This window comes from Mytilus californianus, unplaced genomic scaffold (genome assembly GCF_021869535.1).
Source record: "Mytilus californianus isolate M0D057914Y unplaced genomic scaffold, xbMytCali1.0.p SCAF_2, whole genome shotgun sequence".
NCBI classification, from domain to species: Eukaryota; Metazoa; Mollusca; class Bivalvia; order Mytilida; family Mytilidae; genus Mytilus; species Mytilus californianus.
Window position 1 is genome coordinate 18,080,467 of NW_026262668.1, and position 20,963 is coordinate 18,101,429.

Sequence of the window (20,963 nt, forward strand, 5' to 3'; positions counted from 1 at the left end):
TATAACGAACAATAGACAACTTTCATCGTTACACTGAAGCAGTAATTGTACAAGTGGCTGTAGTTTTGTGTAACCATGGCAACGCAATTTTACTAGTATCATCAACATTCTGTGCTCTATTATGGAGGATATATTTACACATCATTTTGTACTCGGATGCGGATTACATTTTACAAGGCTCTTCGATGGGTAAGGATTTCGAGTTTTTTTTATATTTGTGATTGTATATTGTTTTATATAGATAAAACAAATTTTAATGATATAATGCTGTAGAGATTTTTGAATCAGCATGATCCATTCCTTTGATGTGAGCCATTTATCAGGTTGATGATAGCGTATACATTATCTTCACATTTTAATATAACTTGGCACATTAGATTGCGGTAATATATTGGGCTCGTTGTAAGTCTATCCTACTGTTTACTGATGAAATGTTCTAATAGTATTTTCATGATTTACATTTTAAACTTGATTCAACATCGATGTAAAATGTCACCCTGAGTGCATGACTCCCCCCTCTAAAAAATGTAAGGTCGAATGAAAGGAAATGTATAGGTTGAACGTCATGTAGACAGCAATCCAACGACATTTTCTAGGGATTGTAAGTGATCGTGTTCACGAAATCCTGAATTCTCATGGGTAAAACTCATAACCTAAACTGCAATAACAATCGTTACCCAGAGTCATATTCAAGTGACGATTCGCACCTTCAGTTTTCATTTTGCAATTTTTATTTTGCACTATGTTTATTTTCAATGAGGCTTGGCCGAGACTCCTAAATTTGACAATGACAAATATGAAGGATAAAATAATGAAAAATATGTAGTTCTGATTAGGGTCAATCCAACTATAAAATTTCTAGATCCCAGCTGTTTGCTTGAAAATATCTGAAAATCATTTGGTTAATATAATTCTCAGAAGTGATTTATTTTATTCTTCAACATTGTTAATGAGTTTTATGTAGATGTAAAAGCAATAGGGTTTATACATCAATGTTTTGACAAAGGACTCCTTCTCATACAACCTCCTTGTTTTGACCTGGGACTATTATACTATATTAATTTATCAATGGCAGATCCAGAAGGGGGCACTGACTGCCATAAGAGGGGCCCGCTCCAGTCATGCTTCAGTGGTTCCTAAATAATCAACCAAATTTTTCCCACAAAAGGGGGGGGGGGGGGGGGGGCGGACAATCCGCCTCTGTTTATGTCCCAGTTTTGACAGCGTTAGTTTCTGTATTTATGGGGATTTTTTTTTCTTGAGAATCTTTTGTCCGTTAAGGACAACATTTAATCCTTGTAAAATGTGTCGTAAAATGCATTTATTCAACCCATTCCTATTACTCAATGGTGTATTTTCATATTTATATCCCCCTTTTTTCCGCCTAAATGGCAAAGTAATGGTTACCATATGGCTGATTTGAAATCAGTTATGACAATGATTAGCTGTGTGTTAATCAGCTGACCCAGGATGATGTGTTGACTGTTTATCTTCGGTAATATTAATCAAGCAGACAAATGTAAACATTATGTTGGGATTATGCAATTAATGTAAACAAAGTTGATGATGCTAAATTCATTCTTAAGTGGGTCATAATTAACATGGAGAGCCTGGAGACGGAGAGGAATTCTATATACACAGCTAGACATTCCAAATACCCCCAAAACACGTTTCATTTTACATTCTTCTAAATTGTTTTTGTTCTTTGATTACATGAGGGTGTGTTAGGTTTACAGAATAGAGAATAATAGGCAAAAAAATATAGAATAGAGAAAAATGGGCAAAAAAAAATAAAGAATATAGAATAATGGGGTGCTAAAATATAAAGAAAAACTGCAAAAATTAAAGAATTGGGTAAAAATATTCTGATTACAGAAAAGAATAATGTCCAGAATACAGTTATCAAGAAATCTATATTGCAGATACTATTGTATCTTCGAAGTTATCCAAATTTATTGATGTACGCAAAATTCTTATACGGCTCTTTATCATCCTATCGAGGGTTGTAGGGGTATTTATTGTTCCAATAAAGGACCCGTGATGGTTAACATGACATTAACACATATCAATACATTATGATTTTGAAAACATTTTTACATTGAAATGAAATAATAAATGTTCATATATATCATCATTGTTGAGAGAGAAAAATCAGGATTTTGTGCCCAGTCTCCATATGCATGTTCATTGGACCCCCCCCCCCCCCCCCCCTTATATTGTATTGTCTATTCCTACATAACTGCCGTGCGACTATATATTGTCCAATCTCTTAAAATGTGTAGAATTATTGAAAATACCTTGATGGAATTTTCCTCTTTTTTATTTCAGACTACAGAAAGAATGTTTGAGGGTCACCTGTACTTTTACTTTGAACTAAGTATGTATGATTAAAACATTTATACATGTAATCATGAGCCGCTAATAGGGAAAGGGTCTCTTCATTCAGCCTTCGGTTTAAGTCGGTTAAAAAGTATATGTGCCATATTATGGCCGTAAATTTGATTAATTTGGAAATATTGCGTTATTTTTCCTGCCTGTCTTTTCCCATCCCTAACTACACCACTTCCAAAAATTGAATTCCACTGCCATGCAAACGTTTCCTTTCCGGTTTAAAAAAGCTATGCTTAATACATAAAAATAACCAACATATCGCTTATATAATATTGCTGTAGAAGTCACAACATTCCTATATGTATACGACAAATTCCCGAAATTGGTGCTAATTTCCTATGCAATCAATGTACCAGTTACTTTAGTCATTAGATCACAGCTTAAATTAACATATATTTTCCATTTTGATTAAGTATTAACACGGGTAGTTACCTCGTCATATCGAAAAGCGTTTAGTACAGTGATTTTGTCATAGTTTGGTTAAGATGAACATGGTTGTGTTAAGTGTTTTTGATGACAAACAGTGTCAAAATATAAACATTCGAATAGTTTGTTAAAGGAACTAATGACAACAAATTCAAGCTGGTAAGTATCTTTGTTTATAGCTAATATGTTAGTACATCAAAATATGTATCATATAGTTATTAATTTGACACAGAATAATGCTTGCGTATATCAAAATTTAAAAGTTGTGATTCGTTTCTAATGCTTAAAGAAAAGTGGTTTGTTTACTGTCTGCTACATCACATATTTCGTTTTGATATAAAACTGCCGTCAATTTTCCCGAAAAACGGCCCCTAGTGCACACAATTTGAGATTACAGAATATTCGGTGTCATGGTTTGGTTCATTCGTGTCATGGTTTATTTCATGTTGAACATGGTTCAGTTATGTGATTCTATTCGTGAATGAAGGAAGAGTAACGATCAAAATAAACAGACATTATATATATTGAAATACTCTTTTTTAAATCGTTTTATTTAGAATACAAAAGGACATATATACGCACATTCAATGTAGTATTATATATATTAAGTACATGCGGTCTGATTGCCAATGAGATAACTATCCACCCGAGACCAACATTAGATGTAAGCAACTATATGTCGTCGTACGGCCTTCAACAATGAACAAAATCCATACCTTTTAGCAAGCTATAAAAGGCTCCGACAAAATTATATGTAAAAAAAATTTAAATGAGAAAGCCAATGTATTATACAATATTGCAAAAACATAATCATTTTTATTCGTTCGTAATAATAATTGATAAAAGTGGACATTAAATCGGCTTCATTCTAATTCTGAATTGTGATTTTTCATATATTTAAATTCTGAACTTGTGTGTATTTTTTTTTTTTTTTTAATTTTACTAATAGTTTTTACAAATTTTACAAGTGATGCCGCTCACGATATCATCGACAGAGTCAATCTTGGACATACGGAGAAAATAATCTATGTGAAACAGAAGCAGCGCTTTCTGTTTTTGTAATTATTATCTCAAAAGTTATTTTAAAAGAGCAGTGACTATTTGAACTATAAAAGCAAAATAACAAAAATACGGGACTTTGAAGAAAATTCTAAACGGAAAGTCCCTAATCAAATGGCAAAACCAAAAACTGAAACACATCAAACGAAAAGATAACAACTGTCATATTCCTGACTTGGTACATACATTTTTTTCTGTAGAAAATGGTGGATTAAACCTGGTTTTATAGCCAGCTTAACCTCTCACATGTATGACAGTCGCATACAATTCCATTATATTGAGGACGATGTGTGAACAAAACAAACAGACCTGATAGGTAAAAATGTCAAAAAATAAGGGTACAGCAGGCAACATTGTGTTATAATCTTAGTCACTATAAAAACAAAACAAATATTTCAACAAAGAAAAACAAAAAGGCATATAGACAAAGCACATAAGCAAAAACGAAAGACAAGAATACAAAAATTTACCATAGCACAATAACACAATGACGGGATGTATAATTACCGAGCCACGTCAAATGGATTGGGCCAAAAATAGACTAAACAGTTAAAGTAATAATTTACAAAGACAAATAAAAGAGTACCATAACACGTCATTAAGGTGACAAACAACGTCAGTACTTAGAATGCTTACTTAAAGACCATCGTTTATTATTTGTGAAGTTGAAAAGGAATATTTAACCACAAGGTCTTCCGATGAACTTTTTTGGAAAAAGAACGAGACGTTCTTTGACATACCACTGGTTCATCAACTTTATGCTCAGACACTGGTGACGGTTTACAAAGTCTGAGTATAATCTGCAAGCTCTTGAATATCGAATGAGTTGGGAAATGTATATCCCATATGCAGGAGAAGTTGGTATATTGCTACTAAGATTGGAGAAACTGATAATATTAAAATTAAAATCGTCTCGTTTGTCATAGATTCTGGTACTAAGATGACCGATCATGTCAAATTCGAGGTATAAGTCTAAAAATGAGGCAGAGGAAGCCGTGTCTGTTGTTCCTTTAATTTCTAGTTCTTGGGGATATATTAATGGAATTCAATCAGAAAAGTCTGGATTGTTAATGGAAAGAACAATATATATGAATGTGAAATTAAATAATCTCGCTTCTTTGATCTTCTTGTTTTTTTACAAATGTCTGAAGGAACTCCGACTAATATGAAGATAAGAAGAGGTCGCTGCCGCACAGTTCGCTCCCATAGAAATACCTACAATTTGGTGACAAAGTCTACCTCCAAATTCAACAAATATTTTGTCAATAAGAAACTCCAGCATACTGCTCACTTGTTCCTCTGTGTAGCATGTTTTATTTTGTTGTTCACTATTAACAAAATATGCCGTATGGTATCCAAAAGTAATAAATGTATAGCGTGCGCTACCATTTTTATGTTGAAAAGCATTGTAGATTTAAATTATTTCTTTTAGACGATTTTTCAATTACACATAGGGAATGGTGGTACACAGGGTTGAAAATTTAAACGTTTTGATAGAACTAATTTCAGAGAAATATCGAGATTTACATTTATTCAGAAGTTCTTTAAGAGTTTTTTTTTAAATCCATAGATGGTTAATACCACTACGCGAGTAAACAGTTTCACGGTATTTCTGAAAACCCTCTTTCATTGCGGAAAGAATCTTTGTCAATCTAATGGACAATTCTTTCGTCAAACATGTAGATGAGCTGGCAATGTACGGCCGTTTGTATGGAATTTTGTGAAGCTGAGGTATCCAATACAAACAAGGTAAGTCCTCCGATTTCCTGCTCAAAGTAATGTTCATTGAAGCTATTAAGGACTTATGAATCACCAAAATCTCATTCTTGTCAAATGATGTTTTTGTATGTTGGATTACATGAGTGCTCATTTATTCCTAATTCTTTTACAAGACACTCGTAGTAATACGATTTGCATACAAATACAAGTCACAAACAGTAAAATTGTTTAATGTACGCTTTGCCAATTACAGCATCTAATTTTGGTTTTAAATGCTTTTTTCTTCTTAGTCAGTTGGTAAATTATGTAACTTGGTTGAATTACAAGCGTTTTTAAACAAACTATCAATATTGAGCTGAAACACATACATATTAATTTGGATCTAAACCATGACAAACTTGATCAAAACCATGACGAATTTCTAGACACTTAACCGAACCATGTCATAACTTAACCAAACCATAGCAATTTCGATAGTTTGCTTATTCTGCGTTATTTTCTTGAAAATACCAATTACAATGTAGATCGTTTGACTAACAATGCAAATTAAAACATCTTATTTGCTTTTTATTTGCTCGTTTGAATAGAACTGAGGCAATCATTCGGGGAAGTAACTTAACACAACCATGTTCATCTTAACCAAACTATGACAAAATCACTGTACTAAACGCTTCTCGATATGACGAGGTTACTACCCGTGATTAATAAGATTTAGTTCTGGTTCGTGGCTGTACATTCCAATGACACATTTAGCCTTAACTGAGTAGGTTCGTATTATAAAATGATTGTACAAAATGAGACAAGATCTCGTCGAGTGAATAATCTAATCTTCTTTTCAAGCTAAATATATTTCTGATATCCATTTATCTGTTGAAAAGTAAATAAACCTGTTTACTTATATTATCTATTGGTGCATATGAACAATACACAAGTAAACAAAGTTTATCTGTTTCCGTGTATCCAACTTTGTGTGAGGCTATAAAGATTTAATCTAGTGTCAAATTCAAATGACATTTTGAATGTTACACATATCTGAAATGTAAATAATATAGCCTTTGGCCGGACTTATATTGGTAAAATTGTCCTTGCAAATGTAAATCTCCGTTTACAAAAGTCGTTTTGTCAAATTAACGTTAGTTTCAGATTCCTTTATGTTCGTACGTTTGCCAGAAAAATTGGGATATTGTTATTGTCCCAGTCTATCCATCCTTACTGGTGCACATATAAAGCGAAGTTTTATGATTGTTAAAGTGTAATTAATTTTCATTTTAAGTTGTGTAATGTACATACATGATTTCTTAATCATTTGTAGATTGCATCCAAGTTTGCAATTTTATTGATTTAATTTTATAGATTTTTAACGTATAAATCAGCAAACATAAATACAACTATGTGATTGCACAGGGAAAACTGTCATTCCTAATAGCAGCAATCTATCTTCTTTTAAAATTACATCTACTTGCATCTGCTAAATCTTGCATTGGTTACAGTCTTTTTTTTTCTGCGATATATACAAAACAAGTATACATATGAGATATATGTACATTTTCGGGAAATATCCAATTTTCTTGTTTCGTAGCGAGTACAAAAAATTTGGTATTTCCAACAATGTACACATATTGTTTTTATTCTGCAAATTACGCCCGGCACTATAAGGTTAAGTTGTTTAAATCCAAATAGTTGCCTCTGATTTTTCATAGAAAATAACATAGTTTAAACGCGGAACGCGTAGAGGACTCTAAAATGAACTGTCACAAAAAAAGAAATGTCATTACAGTTTTCTCAATATAGAAGCGGAGTAACAGTAGACATTTTAATATAACAAAATTTTATTTGTGTACCTATCATTTGTACAATAGTTTTCTGATTGCAGGATAAAAAAAAAATAACGAATCTAGATGGAAAACTTTAAAGTGATTTTTTTCGTAGATCCCACCGTGAAATCATCTAGATAAAATATTTCATTTTATATAGTTTGATCAGAACATATTTTGCTGGTAATTCTACCCGTTTTCTGTTATCAGGAATTTGTTTTCATTTAATTAGTGAATGTTATCAGTCTATAAATCCTTTCTTGCTACCATCATCGTTTCTTATCACCTATAAATGTAAATCGTGTTAACGATCAGATTCCCGTCATCCCCTGGGATCTCCTTAGATATTAACGATGTTAAAACCATTATCACGGCGGACGTTGTAGAAGATCATAGAAGTGTTGAGTTGATGAGGACATGCGCGTAACACCTTCTCATACTGTGTCTGCAATGTACTATCGATATGCAATTGTTACAGTCCGACTTTGGCGGTGGGTGAATTATGCATAGCAAAAGACGCTCGCCTGGTCTCGCTCCTTTTGGAGTTCCTGCGATTCCCTCAGTTTTTGTTTCCTTCCTTGATTAGAATATTCATCGATTTATGAGATTTGAATATCGGTATACTTTTGTTGTCTCAATTTGTCTACTTCTTATGAAGCGTTCCATGCTTATACATTCCTTGTGAATTTACCTCCAAAGTTGTTGAAATATTAAGAGAACGGTATAAAATCTGATTCATTGTTTGTAAACTTGACCAACAACATCCTTACTTCGAGAAATTGTGTGCATAAATTAGTCCTAGAAAGTTACAATGCTACAAATAAGGATAAGGAACTGTAAATATAAGTACAAAAAAAGTAACACCCCATTGTGTAGGCCAAACTATATATGTAACCCCTCAACATTTAGGTGTTATTTCAAAAAATCGTCTCGTGAGTGAAGCGCACGAGACTGGTACTAGGGGTCAATAGTTCAGTTCTCTTTTTCACCTCAAAAGTTTTTCACGCAATACCTGAAGTATACGTATTGATTTTGAACACATTGGATGTAGAATGTCTCGCTCTTTTCTCCATCCCAGCTGATGTGTCATATTGACTTATATAGTAAAATCCTATGATTTGTCGTTGTCTTTTGTTATCCGATTATACAGTAAGTATATATACCTATAAATCGATGTATTAACAGGTGTTGCATTGCATCGGGTTTCCTTGGTAAAATCGATTTAAATGTAGATTTTTTTTCATTGAGTAATATATAATGTATAGGAGTAAGTTGACAGGGAAGTAACAGATCTATATTAAGCTCATTAAGCAACATATTTTACCATGTAATGGACGATCGCTGATTGTACCATTAGAGAGAAACATAACTCAATGAGAACATTTTTTGCCAGTGAAACATTCGAAATGGCAAACGACTCGGACATTTAGTATAAAGCAATGAATCAAACAAACATGTATGACACACCTGAATACTATTGACTTCGGATAATTGAATTATTATGTTTTAAAAGAGAGTTGTCCTTTACTTACTTCATCGATGAAAAACCGAAGGATGAATCAGTAGAAGGCATAGCGAAATACGAAACTTGAATACTGGCAGTATGAATGATTTTTTTATTCCTATCCGATTCTTCGCACGTGTTATGCATGTGAGGTGCACATAGATAACAAAGGAACGATAATAGATGTGACAAGTAATGATATACTTTTTCATTAACGTATGAGTCATAAATATAAGTTATGCGAAACATTAACATTTCGATAGGGTAACAGGGCGACACTGGCATAAACGTATTCTGTTTGATAACGGATATAAACATTTATTATTCACAAAAAAAAAAAAAAAAATTTCGATTACATTTGTAGCCGGAATAAACCTTACGAGAGGCGTTAGGATTACTACTTGGAAAAGACATACAGATAGAAAATGGACATTTTAATTGTCATCTGATACATTTCGAATTTCGATATCAACAAGTGTGCATAATTTTATAAGTTCGCCTAGTACGGACAATTTACTGATAACGCCTCCTTCCAACTGCAATTATGAATAGTTCTCCTCCTACCAACCGCGAGTTCTCTTCATTTTCGATACCCAGTGGTCAAATGAACATGTGGCAGTTCACATTTGGAGCTGAAAAATACTGACCATTTATTTATGAAGAGAAAATATACAGATGATCATATTTATTAGATAGATTGGAATATCGGTATCCATAAATAATAATGGGCTGTTAATTGGATACCGTAAATGTTATTATAGTGACAAAAGACATTAAATGAAATTACGGATAGGTCAGTGAGGTGACAAATTGACTTCTGTAAACAAATTACTGTAATTGTATACAAAACGTCAATATTTCTATACAGAATGTTTATATGTTAATTACACGGGAGATTTAAAGTCCAAAAATATTCGACATGCGACACGCCCAATGATCCGTAGAAGATTACGCCACATGACTGCAGTACACCTTTATGATTGGTCATTTATTGATTTAGGAATTTCACCGTGAGCTAAATTTGTCGTCTATACAGTTGTGTGGGATTTACCTGTGTGTTTTTGTTTACCTGTAAAAAGTAAAAATGGCGACACATCAAAAATAACCTTCAGATTTATGAATTATGCTCACAATATGGATTATTTATGAATGTGAAAAATTAAGGAATAATTGTTATGGATTTTCATTTATGAAAGGTATAGTAAACAATACACCTGTTCGACATACCGCTAAATTCAGGTAGTCGTTATCATCTATGGAAGGCTCTGGATCGCTTCCGGACGGGGCATTTGAAAGATTTGTTACTTCAGCCCTCGCAGCTATAATAACTATCGTATTCTCCTGGCGACTTCTTGCAGAAGGTCAGGAATTGACAGACGGAGATATCCGCACAAGATTCCCCAGAGCATTAGAAGGGGTAAGATCACACAATTCTGACGATAAAGAAAAACAAGAATCTGCTGAATTACCCATTGATGAAAATATAAGCTCGGTAGAAAACAGCGGATTGACCTGTTCTCAAAAATATGCTACTCTAGACAGTGAAAAAAATTTAAAGAAAGATGCAGACGAAACTCCTACATGGGGAGACTATAGTTGGGAGGAGGATATGTATGATACAGTTCACACTCGACGAACTGTAAAAGATTTTACATTAAAAAGAACTTCAGACTCCTCGTCGTCTGACGATATGGATCCCGATATTCAGTTAAGTCCTATACCCGCATCCCACGAAATGCTTGAGAAATTGTATATGAATCAAGAATACCGAAGTATAGTCGACGACGGACAAACCGATAGTAGTAGTAGTTCCGACGAAGATGAAATGATCGAAGGTATTTACGAGCCACCTAATATAGAAGAGGATATGTTTTATTCCAGTGGTGGGTTAGAACCTATCATGGAAGAGGATTCAGACGATTTTAGTGACGATGAAAAGGATGATATTGTTGAAAATGAAAACATAACATTTGAGGTTCCTACCGACAATGAGCCCGAAGGAACAAGACAAGATCTTGTCAAACATCAAAGTGATAAAAATTTAACTTGTACAAGTGACATATTATGTCAAGCTGATTTAACAGACGATCATCAAACTTTACTAGATAATTACATAGATGAATGTTTCGATCAGTGTGACGAAGAAAATGTCGACGATTATGATTCGGATAAAAGTTCCGACAGTACTGACAGTTTGCCACCATCGCCGATTATTCGAACTCGTGCTATTGATGAAGAATATGCAAACTTATCTGACGAGTCTTGTAGTAGTGGCTCTGTTATTACCGTTGTAAGCGTCAAATCTTATTCGAGCGACACCCCTGAAATTCAGGTGGTCGAGGAATCAAACACGCCGACGTCTTTCATCTATTCCGACAACGATACGAGTATATCCGACAATCTGAATGGAAAAGATATAATCGCTTTTATACATGGAAGTGATGAAAACCCAACAAATAATTATGATCTTAATAAAACACCAGAAAATGACGTATTGGAAAAGGAAATTGAAAGTTCGAATACACCAACAAATTTAAATTACGAGGATTTTATAAAAGACATAAAAGCTGTGAGCGAAACTAACATTGAAAACGATCAAGAGACACATGCCGATGAGCGAAAATATGAAACAGACGCTATAATATCAGAGCAAGTACCAAATCATGTTGTGGAAGAATTAATTTATCAAACCACATTTGCAAATCAAAAAACAGAATTGCACATTTCTGATAACAGTCAGTTTGATCAAACACCAGATAAAAAATTCGAAGATAGATTCGATGATGACGTCGGACCACGTGAATACAATCCATACGAAGATGATTTTGCAGAATTTGACTATTGTGATTCAGATGACGATTCGTTTTATCTTGTTGTTGGTGAAACAAACAATTTGCCTGATTTCACAACATTCAACAAAGCAGATAACGGTAACTTGCGTAATTTCGATACATTTGAAAATCTGGACTCTATCGGATTAGCTTCTCCTTCACTTCAAAGTCCTTGTGAATCTGGATTATCAGATGACGGCAGATTTATATTTTCACGGACAGAAGAAATTGGTACCGAATACAGAACGCGAGTATACGTTAAAGAAAGGGAACCTGGGCCGATTACAAGTAACATTACCTCACACGAGGCGGAGGCGAATATTAAAGATGTGCGAGTTGTAGATCCTGAGGTAGAAAATAAAAACTCTTACAACGAAAGCAAATTACGAAATCACGAAGACTTTACTGAGAGTGATCCTATAATTTCAGATTTAGAGAATATTGAACTCTTCATAGACGAGAGTAATTTTACGGAAAATTGCAGCTTGGAGAAAACTGAACAGAAACTTATTGATTCTAAAGAGGATACACAACCAAATGAAACTTTACCTTCTGATTCAAGTTCAGACATTAATAATTCACAGTCTCATTTACTGAATGAAGCCTGTGGAATCGATTCATCAATAAATTCGGGTCTCATATCAAGTAACGTGTCATTAAAGAATGAAGCAAAAGATATAAACGGAAACAGTAGAATGGAAAGTGAACAAAAGTTTAACGAGGCCGGTCAAGAAAATATCGAACGTTCTGAGTTCATAACTGTAAGTCAGTATTCAGAGACGAACGCTTCACCAGATCAAAATGTTTTAGTTAATGTTTTAGCAAATGATAAATTAGAAAATGACAAATTGCAAGAAAAAGAGGAATTTGAAAAATCGTTAGAGCCTTGCATAGAAATTTTATCCAGAGCACACGATTCAGGGATTGATTTAGACTCAGAACAGAGTAAATCTAATAGCACAGAAGAATGTAACAAAAGTCCTCTACAAAACAACAAATTTCAAATTTTTGACCTTTTGCATTCCGTTAAAGGACAAATTGACAGATCATCGGCTGTCAAACCGTCTTTTTTCAAAGGAGGAACCAAAGCTAAAATTCAACAACAAAAGCAACGAAGCAAATCATATGTGTCTGTTTTACAGCAGCCAATGTCTCCGGAAGATACTCGAAGCGTAGCGGTTGTGCTTCCGGAAAAAGCGTTAAAATTGCCGAAGTCAAGACAGCTAATTATTGCTTCTAGACAAAAATTTCTTAGTGAACAGAATCTGTTTTCAGATAAAACGCAAGAACAATTTCACCAACATAAAACTTCATTTGAGGAAGTCGCACAACGGAAACCGAGATACGTAAGAAGGGGAAACAGTCTGCCAAGGTCATCAAGAACCCATAAAAGTTACGACAAACTAGACTTTAACTCATTAAATTCTTCTAGGAGTTCTGTAGAAAAACCTGATATTTGTGCATTACATGAAAATTGCATGTTTAATCCCCAAAAGCATCAAGAAATTTTGGATCGGACACTCTCTATTGATAATTTAGAATCAAGTCTAATGAGTTATGGATCTGTTACTTCCCTCGTTGAAACTGATATTGATTCGGGTGAAACAACTGAATATCAAATATTTACTGATTTTGAACATGATTTTGAATTTCAGTTCCCGTTGCAGAGAACAGCAAGCATGAGTGAGTTAGGATCATTATCAAAGACAAAGACCAAGAAAGAAATTAAAAGTCGTTTTAGTGATCGTAATGTTCCAAAATCAAAAAGTTTATGTACTCTAGAGACTAATATTGACGATGAAAACGATGAAACCCCACGACCGGGAACACTTGGACGCGTTCCGTCAGTACACGAATTACGAGTTACAAAATCTTTGCAAAAGCTTAATATCCCTGACTGGTATAAGAAATCAAGCGTCTCAAGAAGCGGAAGTACATGGAGCTTGTATAGTTCACCGCGCAAAGATTCGATTTCGTCATCATCATATGCATACCCACCTAGTATTACCTCGTCACCCTGCCCGTCAGTAAGCTTTGGTTCAAATTCTGTCGTTATCAGAACTCGCGTTACGCCTTCAAGCGCTAAATTATTTCGAACGCCGAAATTACAAACCACTCCAGAAAAATCGCCAACACCGATAAGTGTTCAATTACCAAGTGAAAAACTAAGGCAAAAAGACAAGCCTAAGGATCTGATGCCAATACCGATTGTGCCTTTTTCAAAACTGCGTCTTATGTTTGAAGAAAGTTCACGAAAAAGATTGCCTACAGCGCTAGCAACTAGCCCGTCGCCAACATCCACTACTGCAAAAAGTATCGAGTCTCCGACAACTCCGATATCGCCGTCTTCTGTTACTTCTATTACTTCGCAAATAAAATCAACAGCAGCGCCTGAAATATTAGCTACAAAACCAATTATTCCCGCGAAACCAATACTGAAGAAGACGACAGAAAATAAAAACGTCGGACGTGTCGAACCCGAACCACGCCAGACAGTACCAGTAAGTGTTCAGCCGATGTCGACGTCACCTCGCAGTGGACGACGCGTAGAGACAACTTTCAATGGAACTGTCGGACAAGCGGAGGTACGTAAATCGAAAGAAACGACATTTGAAGGGGACAAACCAGTCCAAGTCGTAAGACCGAAAGTACAGGATCAAAAAGTAACCCCTCAAATATCAAATACAGCAGAAAATCAAACGGAGCATAATTCAAAATCTGGCAGGTATAGTAGTCTATCGAAGAGCCTAAAATCAGCATTTCGACGACCTCAGAAACCCTCAACTGTAGAACCTGGTGGAAGCAAAGTCGGTAAGACCTTTAAAATCCAATATTATTATCCAACGACTACTGCCATCATAACATGTCTGCATGTTTATAATATTTGTAAAACTAACACTGGATTACATATCTGTAGCAATATTTACAATATTTAGGTTCAGTCTGTGGTTAAATATTATTTTTAAACATCAATAACTAAATGTCAAACCTTCATGAAGTTTGGACAGATGTTTATGACCAAACGACCGTATATGAAGAGCAAAATTCGAAAAACTATATTTTTTTAATTTATCTGTATTTTACTGATAAATAGACTTCGTTTTGAAGTTAACATTAAACTATAGTCTAAGGTTAAAGTTTTTAGTCATCAATAACTTAATTTTTCAAACCTCCGTGGAATTTTAAATGCATTGGACAGAAGCTTTTTTATGATCAAAGCGAAAATATTTTTCTCATTTTCCGTATTTTACTGACAAATCGACTTTCTGGCAGTTAACATGCAGATACATGTAATGTCTAGGGTTAAAGTTGAGTGAGAGGTTTTTGCCCAAAGACAATGCACGTGAGAGGTTAAACCGTTTTTTTCCCACAAAGACAATGCACGTGAGAGGTTTTTTCCCCAAAGACAATGCACGTGAGAGTTTTTTTCCCCAAAGAAAATGCACGTGAGAGGTTTTCTTCCAAAGACAATGCATGTAAATGTATACAACGTGTCAAACTTCATTTGTTAAAACTTTCGTTTTTGCGATTTCATAAACTCGGTCTCCCGTCTCAGTGCTGGGTGTCAGACGCAAATTAGATAACTTTTAAACTTTTTTCATTCTATTCCATGTATTTGTAACTTTTAAGTAAAAAGTCAAATAGGTTTTAAATGGATCCAAGTCCTGTGACCTGTGCTATCCGGGGTAAATTACTGCATTATGTTAATATTACTTTAAGGGGGGATCTAGATAACATTTTTCCTATAAAAGAGAGCAAAATTGATACTTGTAAACACGGAGGCCATTCGAAAATGTTTTTTTTTTTAATAGATTAAAAAGTCATAGATACTGATGATTTTCCAGTTGAATGGTGTCGGTTAAAGTTTTCAGTTTGAGGCGTCACAAGAATTCCGTGTTAAAGAGTTCGGGGGTAAAAAGTTACATTTGTACAATAAATTATATACGATCTTCAACAATGGGCCATTATACAAATACTGAATATCTATAAAGAATTAAAGATAAATGTTCTTAAGTTACAGAAATAACTATAGCTGAACTACTTTGAACGGGATAAATATGTTTAATATGTTTGTACTTAGACGGCTAATGTGCCATTTTAAACTGTACGAAGAAATTCTGAAATCAATCATACAAACACATTGACATGTACTCCGATTAAAAAGGGATCGCCAAACCTACCCTTTAACAGTCATTGCATGCTAGTTTTATATCTGAAACATCACATGTCTGAAACATCACATATATCTGAAATATCACATATGTCTGAAAAATGTCCCCACATTATTGCAAAATATCAAATTTTAGTTAAATGTTCCTCAATATGTTTAAAGTTAAAAGTTTATTATGAATGTTAAACAGCATGGATTGATTGATTATTAGTTGCTTTACGTGCAGTGGCAAATATTTCATGCATGTTCAGGACGATAAAGTGCATGGATGACAAAGTCATTGTCTCAAAGAATTATTAATTATGGCAACAGTTTGTTGGTCCTATTGATTTTCTGATTTCGTTTATTAGACTATATTCCCACAACCAAATGACCTTGTAAATAAACTCATCAAAGATGTCAAAATAACCACTATCATTTTAAAAACAACCGAAATGATGACGAGAGTCGTTCGTTTGGCTATGCGCTATATATACTATATACAGACTCACGTCGGGTTAAGAATAGGACGTTTATCCCAATGCCTTGTGTATTTGGAGTGTTCATGATCCCTACTAAAAACACAACCTTTAAATAACTTCAAGGATTCCGTGTTCAAACTTTTCCAAGTGGCAGTCTATTCATTTTCCATGCACTCTTCATTCCGGTCAACCAACTTTGTAGAACATTTGTGGTTGATTTTTTGGTTTACTTTTTGCTTATCCAAATAATTTATCATAAATATTTGCCACTGGGAGTTAAGCATCTGACATACCCGTTTGACGATTATAATCATTGTTAACTTTAGTTTAGACAGCTTTACAGGATACTAGCAGGGGCGGATCCAGGATTTTGAAAGGGGGCGTAATTCCATAAAAATGAAGTAATAAGCCGATCGTAACGAAGCGAAAAAAAATTTGGACGATTTTTTGCTAAAAATTATATAATTTCCAATCAAAAGGGGGAGGGGCGTACGCCCTCTACGCTCCCCCGCCCAGAATCCGCCACTGACAAGTAATAAACAGGCACTACTCTCTGAAAAAATACCAATATACCTTGTTATTAAGGTACATATGTATATTACATCCAACTGAACCATGCAGTTGATGAACAGTTTTAAAGGAAGATTTATAAGTTTTCACCGAAATTGTTATACATTTGTTATTTTTTTTCAGAAACCACAGTATAACAGGAGTTTTGATGATGTTGTAAGTAAAATAGTGAAAGAATGTCCCATTTTCACCGGTAGTTCTCAACATTCCGATATGGTAGAAAACCTGCTTACAGTGGACACGCCCAATATACATTGTCATAAAACATACACTGGAATACACAATGAAAGAGACAACGAAAGTTTACATAAGAAATGTAAATCCTTGGAGGATGTTATAGATGGATTATTAGCCATAGAGAAGAGGTGTAGATCCTCGGACGATATATTATCTAGACGGAATAGTGTCCCGTATTCACGAGAACTTGACCATGATTCAGAAATATACAACAAACATAATACATTTAGTTCTAACTCTCATAATGAAATCAAACCATTGGTTAAGAATAATGATCATTTCAACATTGTCCGACAAACTGTATTTTGTGAAAACTGCCGGGAAGTGACTTATCTACAAGATGCTAAGGACTATTACATAACTTGTCATTTTTGTTCAACATACTACTGTAGCCGTCTTTGTCGAGGAGAGGATTGGTATATTCACAAGTGTTCATGCATATACGGAAGGATATCGGATTTGTGTAAGCGAGTTATTAAATTTTGTAACAAAAATCCAGATATGCAGTTTCACCTCTCTCAAATAGCGCGAATAGGATTCTCGGAAAAAGGAAAAGGTTGTGTAAAATTGACGTTCCGTGAAAGTTGGTCAGGTGAAAGTTTTTGTAACTTTGGACATTCATACTTACAAGAGCAACCTACTTATATAACTCAACAATGTTTTAGAGACGACGTACATGTTAGTCAGGCTTTCGCAGAATTAAATACAGCCGTGAAAAACTATAATCCTAATCTAAAGTATGTCATACTCGTTTCAGTTTCCAATCCGACACAAAGTTCGTTTAATAAAAGTGGAAATTATTCCTCCGTTCAAAGATGTGCCAAATTGAGACTTTGTCCAATTATTATGCATCCCAAGCCGGAAATGGATTTACAGTCTGTTTTGATCTTACATTTTGTAACGACAGTCAATAGATACTCATCTTCAAGTCAAATGGATGATAGACATGCCCGTGAGATATGCTTTATAAACATTCAAAGAATATTGCGTGAGAGAGGGGTCATTTTGCGTCATTGTTATCCGAAAATTTATAGAAAACTGATTGATTTTGTTGCAGACGGTAAACGTTTTTCTCCGATAACATTTTATCCTTTTGATACAAAGAAGAAAAAACATTATGTATGTATTATCATACCAGAATCGGATCCGGAAATAGAGTGGGTTCGGGATCAATATTTATGTAGTGAAAATGGTGTGATGGAGACGTTACACGAAGATTTTATTTATAATAGAAATGATACTTAGAATCAACTGTTTACCTCCTTGTTGAGTATACATATTAGTGCCAATATAAGTTTTGTAAGAGGTGCAATTTTTCCACATTATTGTATGTTTTATTTCATTTGTCTTCTTGAAATATTTGGCACGACATGTTAACTTTTTTTTATCATATTTCCTGCATTGACACACATATTTATAAAGAGGGTGGTAAAGGGGGGTGCTTGCACGGAAAAAACGTGAAATAAGACATAATTTCTGTCATGAACGTTGCACGAAAAATAAAGACTGTTGTGAACCTTTTGTGACTGAGTCACTGTCTTCTTGTATATATAAACTCTCTGTTTTACTTGTTATTCCCGATTTAGTATACACATTTATGATGTAAATGGTTTACGGCTTTGAAATAAGTATTTCTTGACGATCCCTGCCAAGTATTTGAATTTTATTTGAAAAATACCGAGCACGCAGAATAAGCATTTGAAAATCACGATGCACGTAAAGTTAAATAAGCAGAACACGTTGAACGAGGCACCTGTCTTGCACGACTGAACGTTAAATAAAAAAGTAAAAACACGTTGAACGTGAAATAAAAAACGGCGATCACGTTGCACGAAAATAACCCTTTACCACCCTCTATAAAGGTTGCACAGACTCCAAATTTCAAATATTTCCAATGAGATAGGAGGTAACTGTTTGATTGTTACATTCTAATATGAAAAAAAAACATGAAAATGAAAACATATTAAATTTTTATAGTCCCGATTATATATACATATAATAATAGTTATAAATTCTTAAAGAAGATAGAGAAGCCACAGTTAGGTAAAGTAACTTATTCTCCCCCGAGGAACATGGCAGAGAGAGTTTGTGATGTCCCCTGCGTCCAATCTATAAAAACAACAATAACATGGGTTTAAAACTTATCAACATAATAATTTCTTATATTTTTATTTGGATCGTCATATCATATTAACTCATGTTTAAAAATAGCCCAATTTTCTTCTCCGCATTATTGTACTGCAGTGTCGTCCATTTTACAGCTTTTCTTGTTGTCTCCCCTTTAAGTGCAATCAAGGTGCCACCTTAAAAAACATTAAGATTTTATGAAATGAACATTGAACTTTGTCTTTACATGAACATTGTATTTTATTTGATAAAAAAAGCGGAAAATATATTTTTAAGATGTTTAAACTGATTATTTTTCTATACATTATACAGTAACATATACTTGGTAACGTTTTCTATACATTATACAGTAAAATACTTGGTAACGTTAGTTGCGTACATGCAGATTCTCCATTACTCTTATTAATTTTTTTTAAAAGGAGACCATTTTATTACATTTATTTATTAAATAATAGATATGGACATGGTTCTTGTATACTTTATTTATTTATTACAAACCTTACAACATGCTTTTTATATTGCCTTTAAACTTTGACAATGATGTATGTATAGCTGGGACAACTTATTATGTTCAATAAGAATTTCTTGTTTATTAATCAGTGAGGCCCTTCGTCGAGTTTTGAGTACCAAATTTTAAGGCTTATTGCTTCAAGATTATTAATATTTGATTATTTTCCAAAAATATTGTAGTAACAGGGATTCCATTATAAAGCTTCACTGTATGCTTGTTTTACCAAGATATACCACAAGTTGGTTGCTTAAGGGAGTATTTAAATACTTTACATATATGTTTATCACATTGTTTGGTATTATTACAGCAAAAGTTGCGAGTTTGTGATTACTATTGAGGGGCCTTATCATCAGTGAAATGTACTTTATTATAAAGGAACTGGATGTATTAATATAAATAAGTGAAACTGGGGAAAACAAGGAGATCGAAATCAACAATTTACTTATCATCTTAATGCAACTACATGTAATAACAACATTATTTTTTTACTCATTCTGTATAATTAAATCTGACAAAAATATATAGAATCTGTCTGATTATATCTTGCAAAAATATTTTGATTCTGTTTGATTAAATCTGATTAATAAATATTGAATCTGATAAAAATATCGGATAATTACTATACACGTGTTCAGTTTTAAATTTCAGGTAAAACTTGTTAAATTGTGTTTTGTATTTTTTTGCATATTGTGCTTGTGTTGTTCAAAGTCTCTTTCAAAGAGATACCTACGTTAGTATTATTACCCCTTAAATATGCAAGTTCAGCATTTTGCTCAGTTGTGAAAGAAATAGGCTAAATGTTATATTTGTATCATGTATGTATATATTTCCAGTAAACAATATTTATTTTCTGTAATGAAAACATTTATATGTTCCATTGTTTTAAAAGAAATACCGTAAAACTGATCATATTCTAAATAAATTGTTACATACATACATGAACTGTTGTTAACACATCAAAGCTTTTGCACCCCAACACATGATGTTTGAAAGCTTCGGTCTGTTCCTATCGGTCTCGTCTTTCCAAGCACACACCTTACGTTTTTCATGTAATGATGAAGATTATAGCAACCTTTGACTTTGACTTTGAAAATATAAATAAAAGGAACTGGGGGGTACACGTCAATGAGACAGCAACACAA

At 33.8% G+C, this 20,963-nt stretch overlaps 1 protein-coding gene across 3 annotated transcripts; it reads left to right on the forward strand.

Annotated features, from left to right (window-relative positions):
- Nucleotides 1-73: 73 nt before the first annotated feature.
- LOC127729396 (uncharacterized) lies at nt 74-20,757 on the forward strand. 3 transcript variants are annotated; one of them, XM_052237223.1, is made up of 4 exons: nt 74-189; nt 2,329-2,377; nt 13,400-14,329; nt 17,070-20,757. In XM_052237223.1, exons 3-4 carry the CDS (start codon nt 13,424-13,426, stop codon nt 18,426-18,428), a joined length of 2,265 nt encoding a protein of 754 aa, XP_052093183.1. In that variant the 5' UTR covers nt 74-189; nt 2,329-2,377; nt 13,400-13,423; the 3' UTR covers nt 18,429-20,757. The 3 variants fall into 3 exon arrangements, with proteins under 3 accessions (XP_052093183.1, XP_052093181.1, XP_052093182.1); XM_052237221.1 differs by lacking the exons at nt 74-189; nt 2,329-2,377 and having other exon boundaries at nt 8,670-14,329; XM_052237222.1 differs by lacking the exons at nt 74-189; nt 2,329-2,377 and having other exon boundaries at nt 8,670-14,555; nt 17,070-17,223.
- The last annotated feature ends 206 nt before the right edge of the window (nt 20,758-20,963 follow it).

Excerpts from the sequence above, each read along its gene's own strand:
- LOC127729396 (XM_052237221.1), top strand. The coding sequence starts at position 10,169 with ATGGAAGGCTCTGGATCGCTTCCGGACGGGGCATTTGAAAGATTTGTT. Across the intron at positions 14,330-17,069 it reads GAACTGTCGGACAAGCGGAG|AAACCACAGTATAACAGGAG; the intron begins GTACGTAAATCG and ends ATTTTTTTTCAG.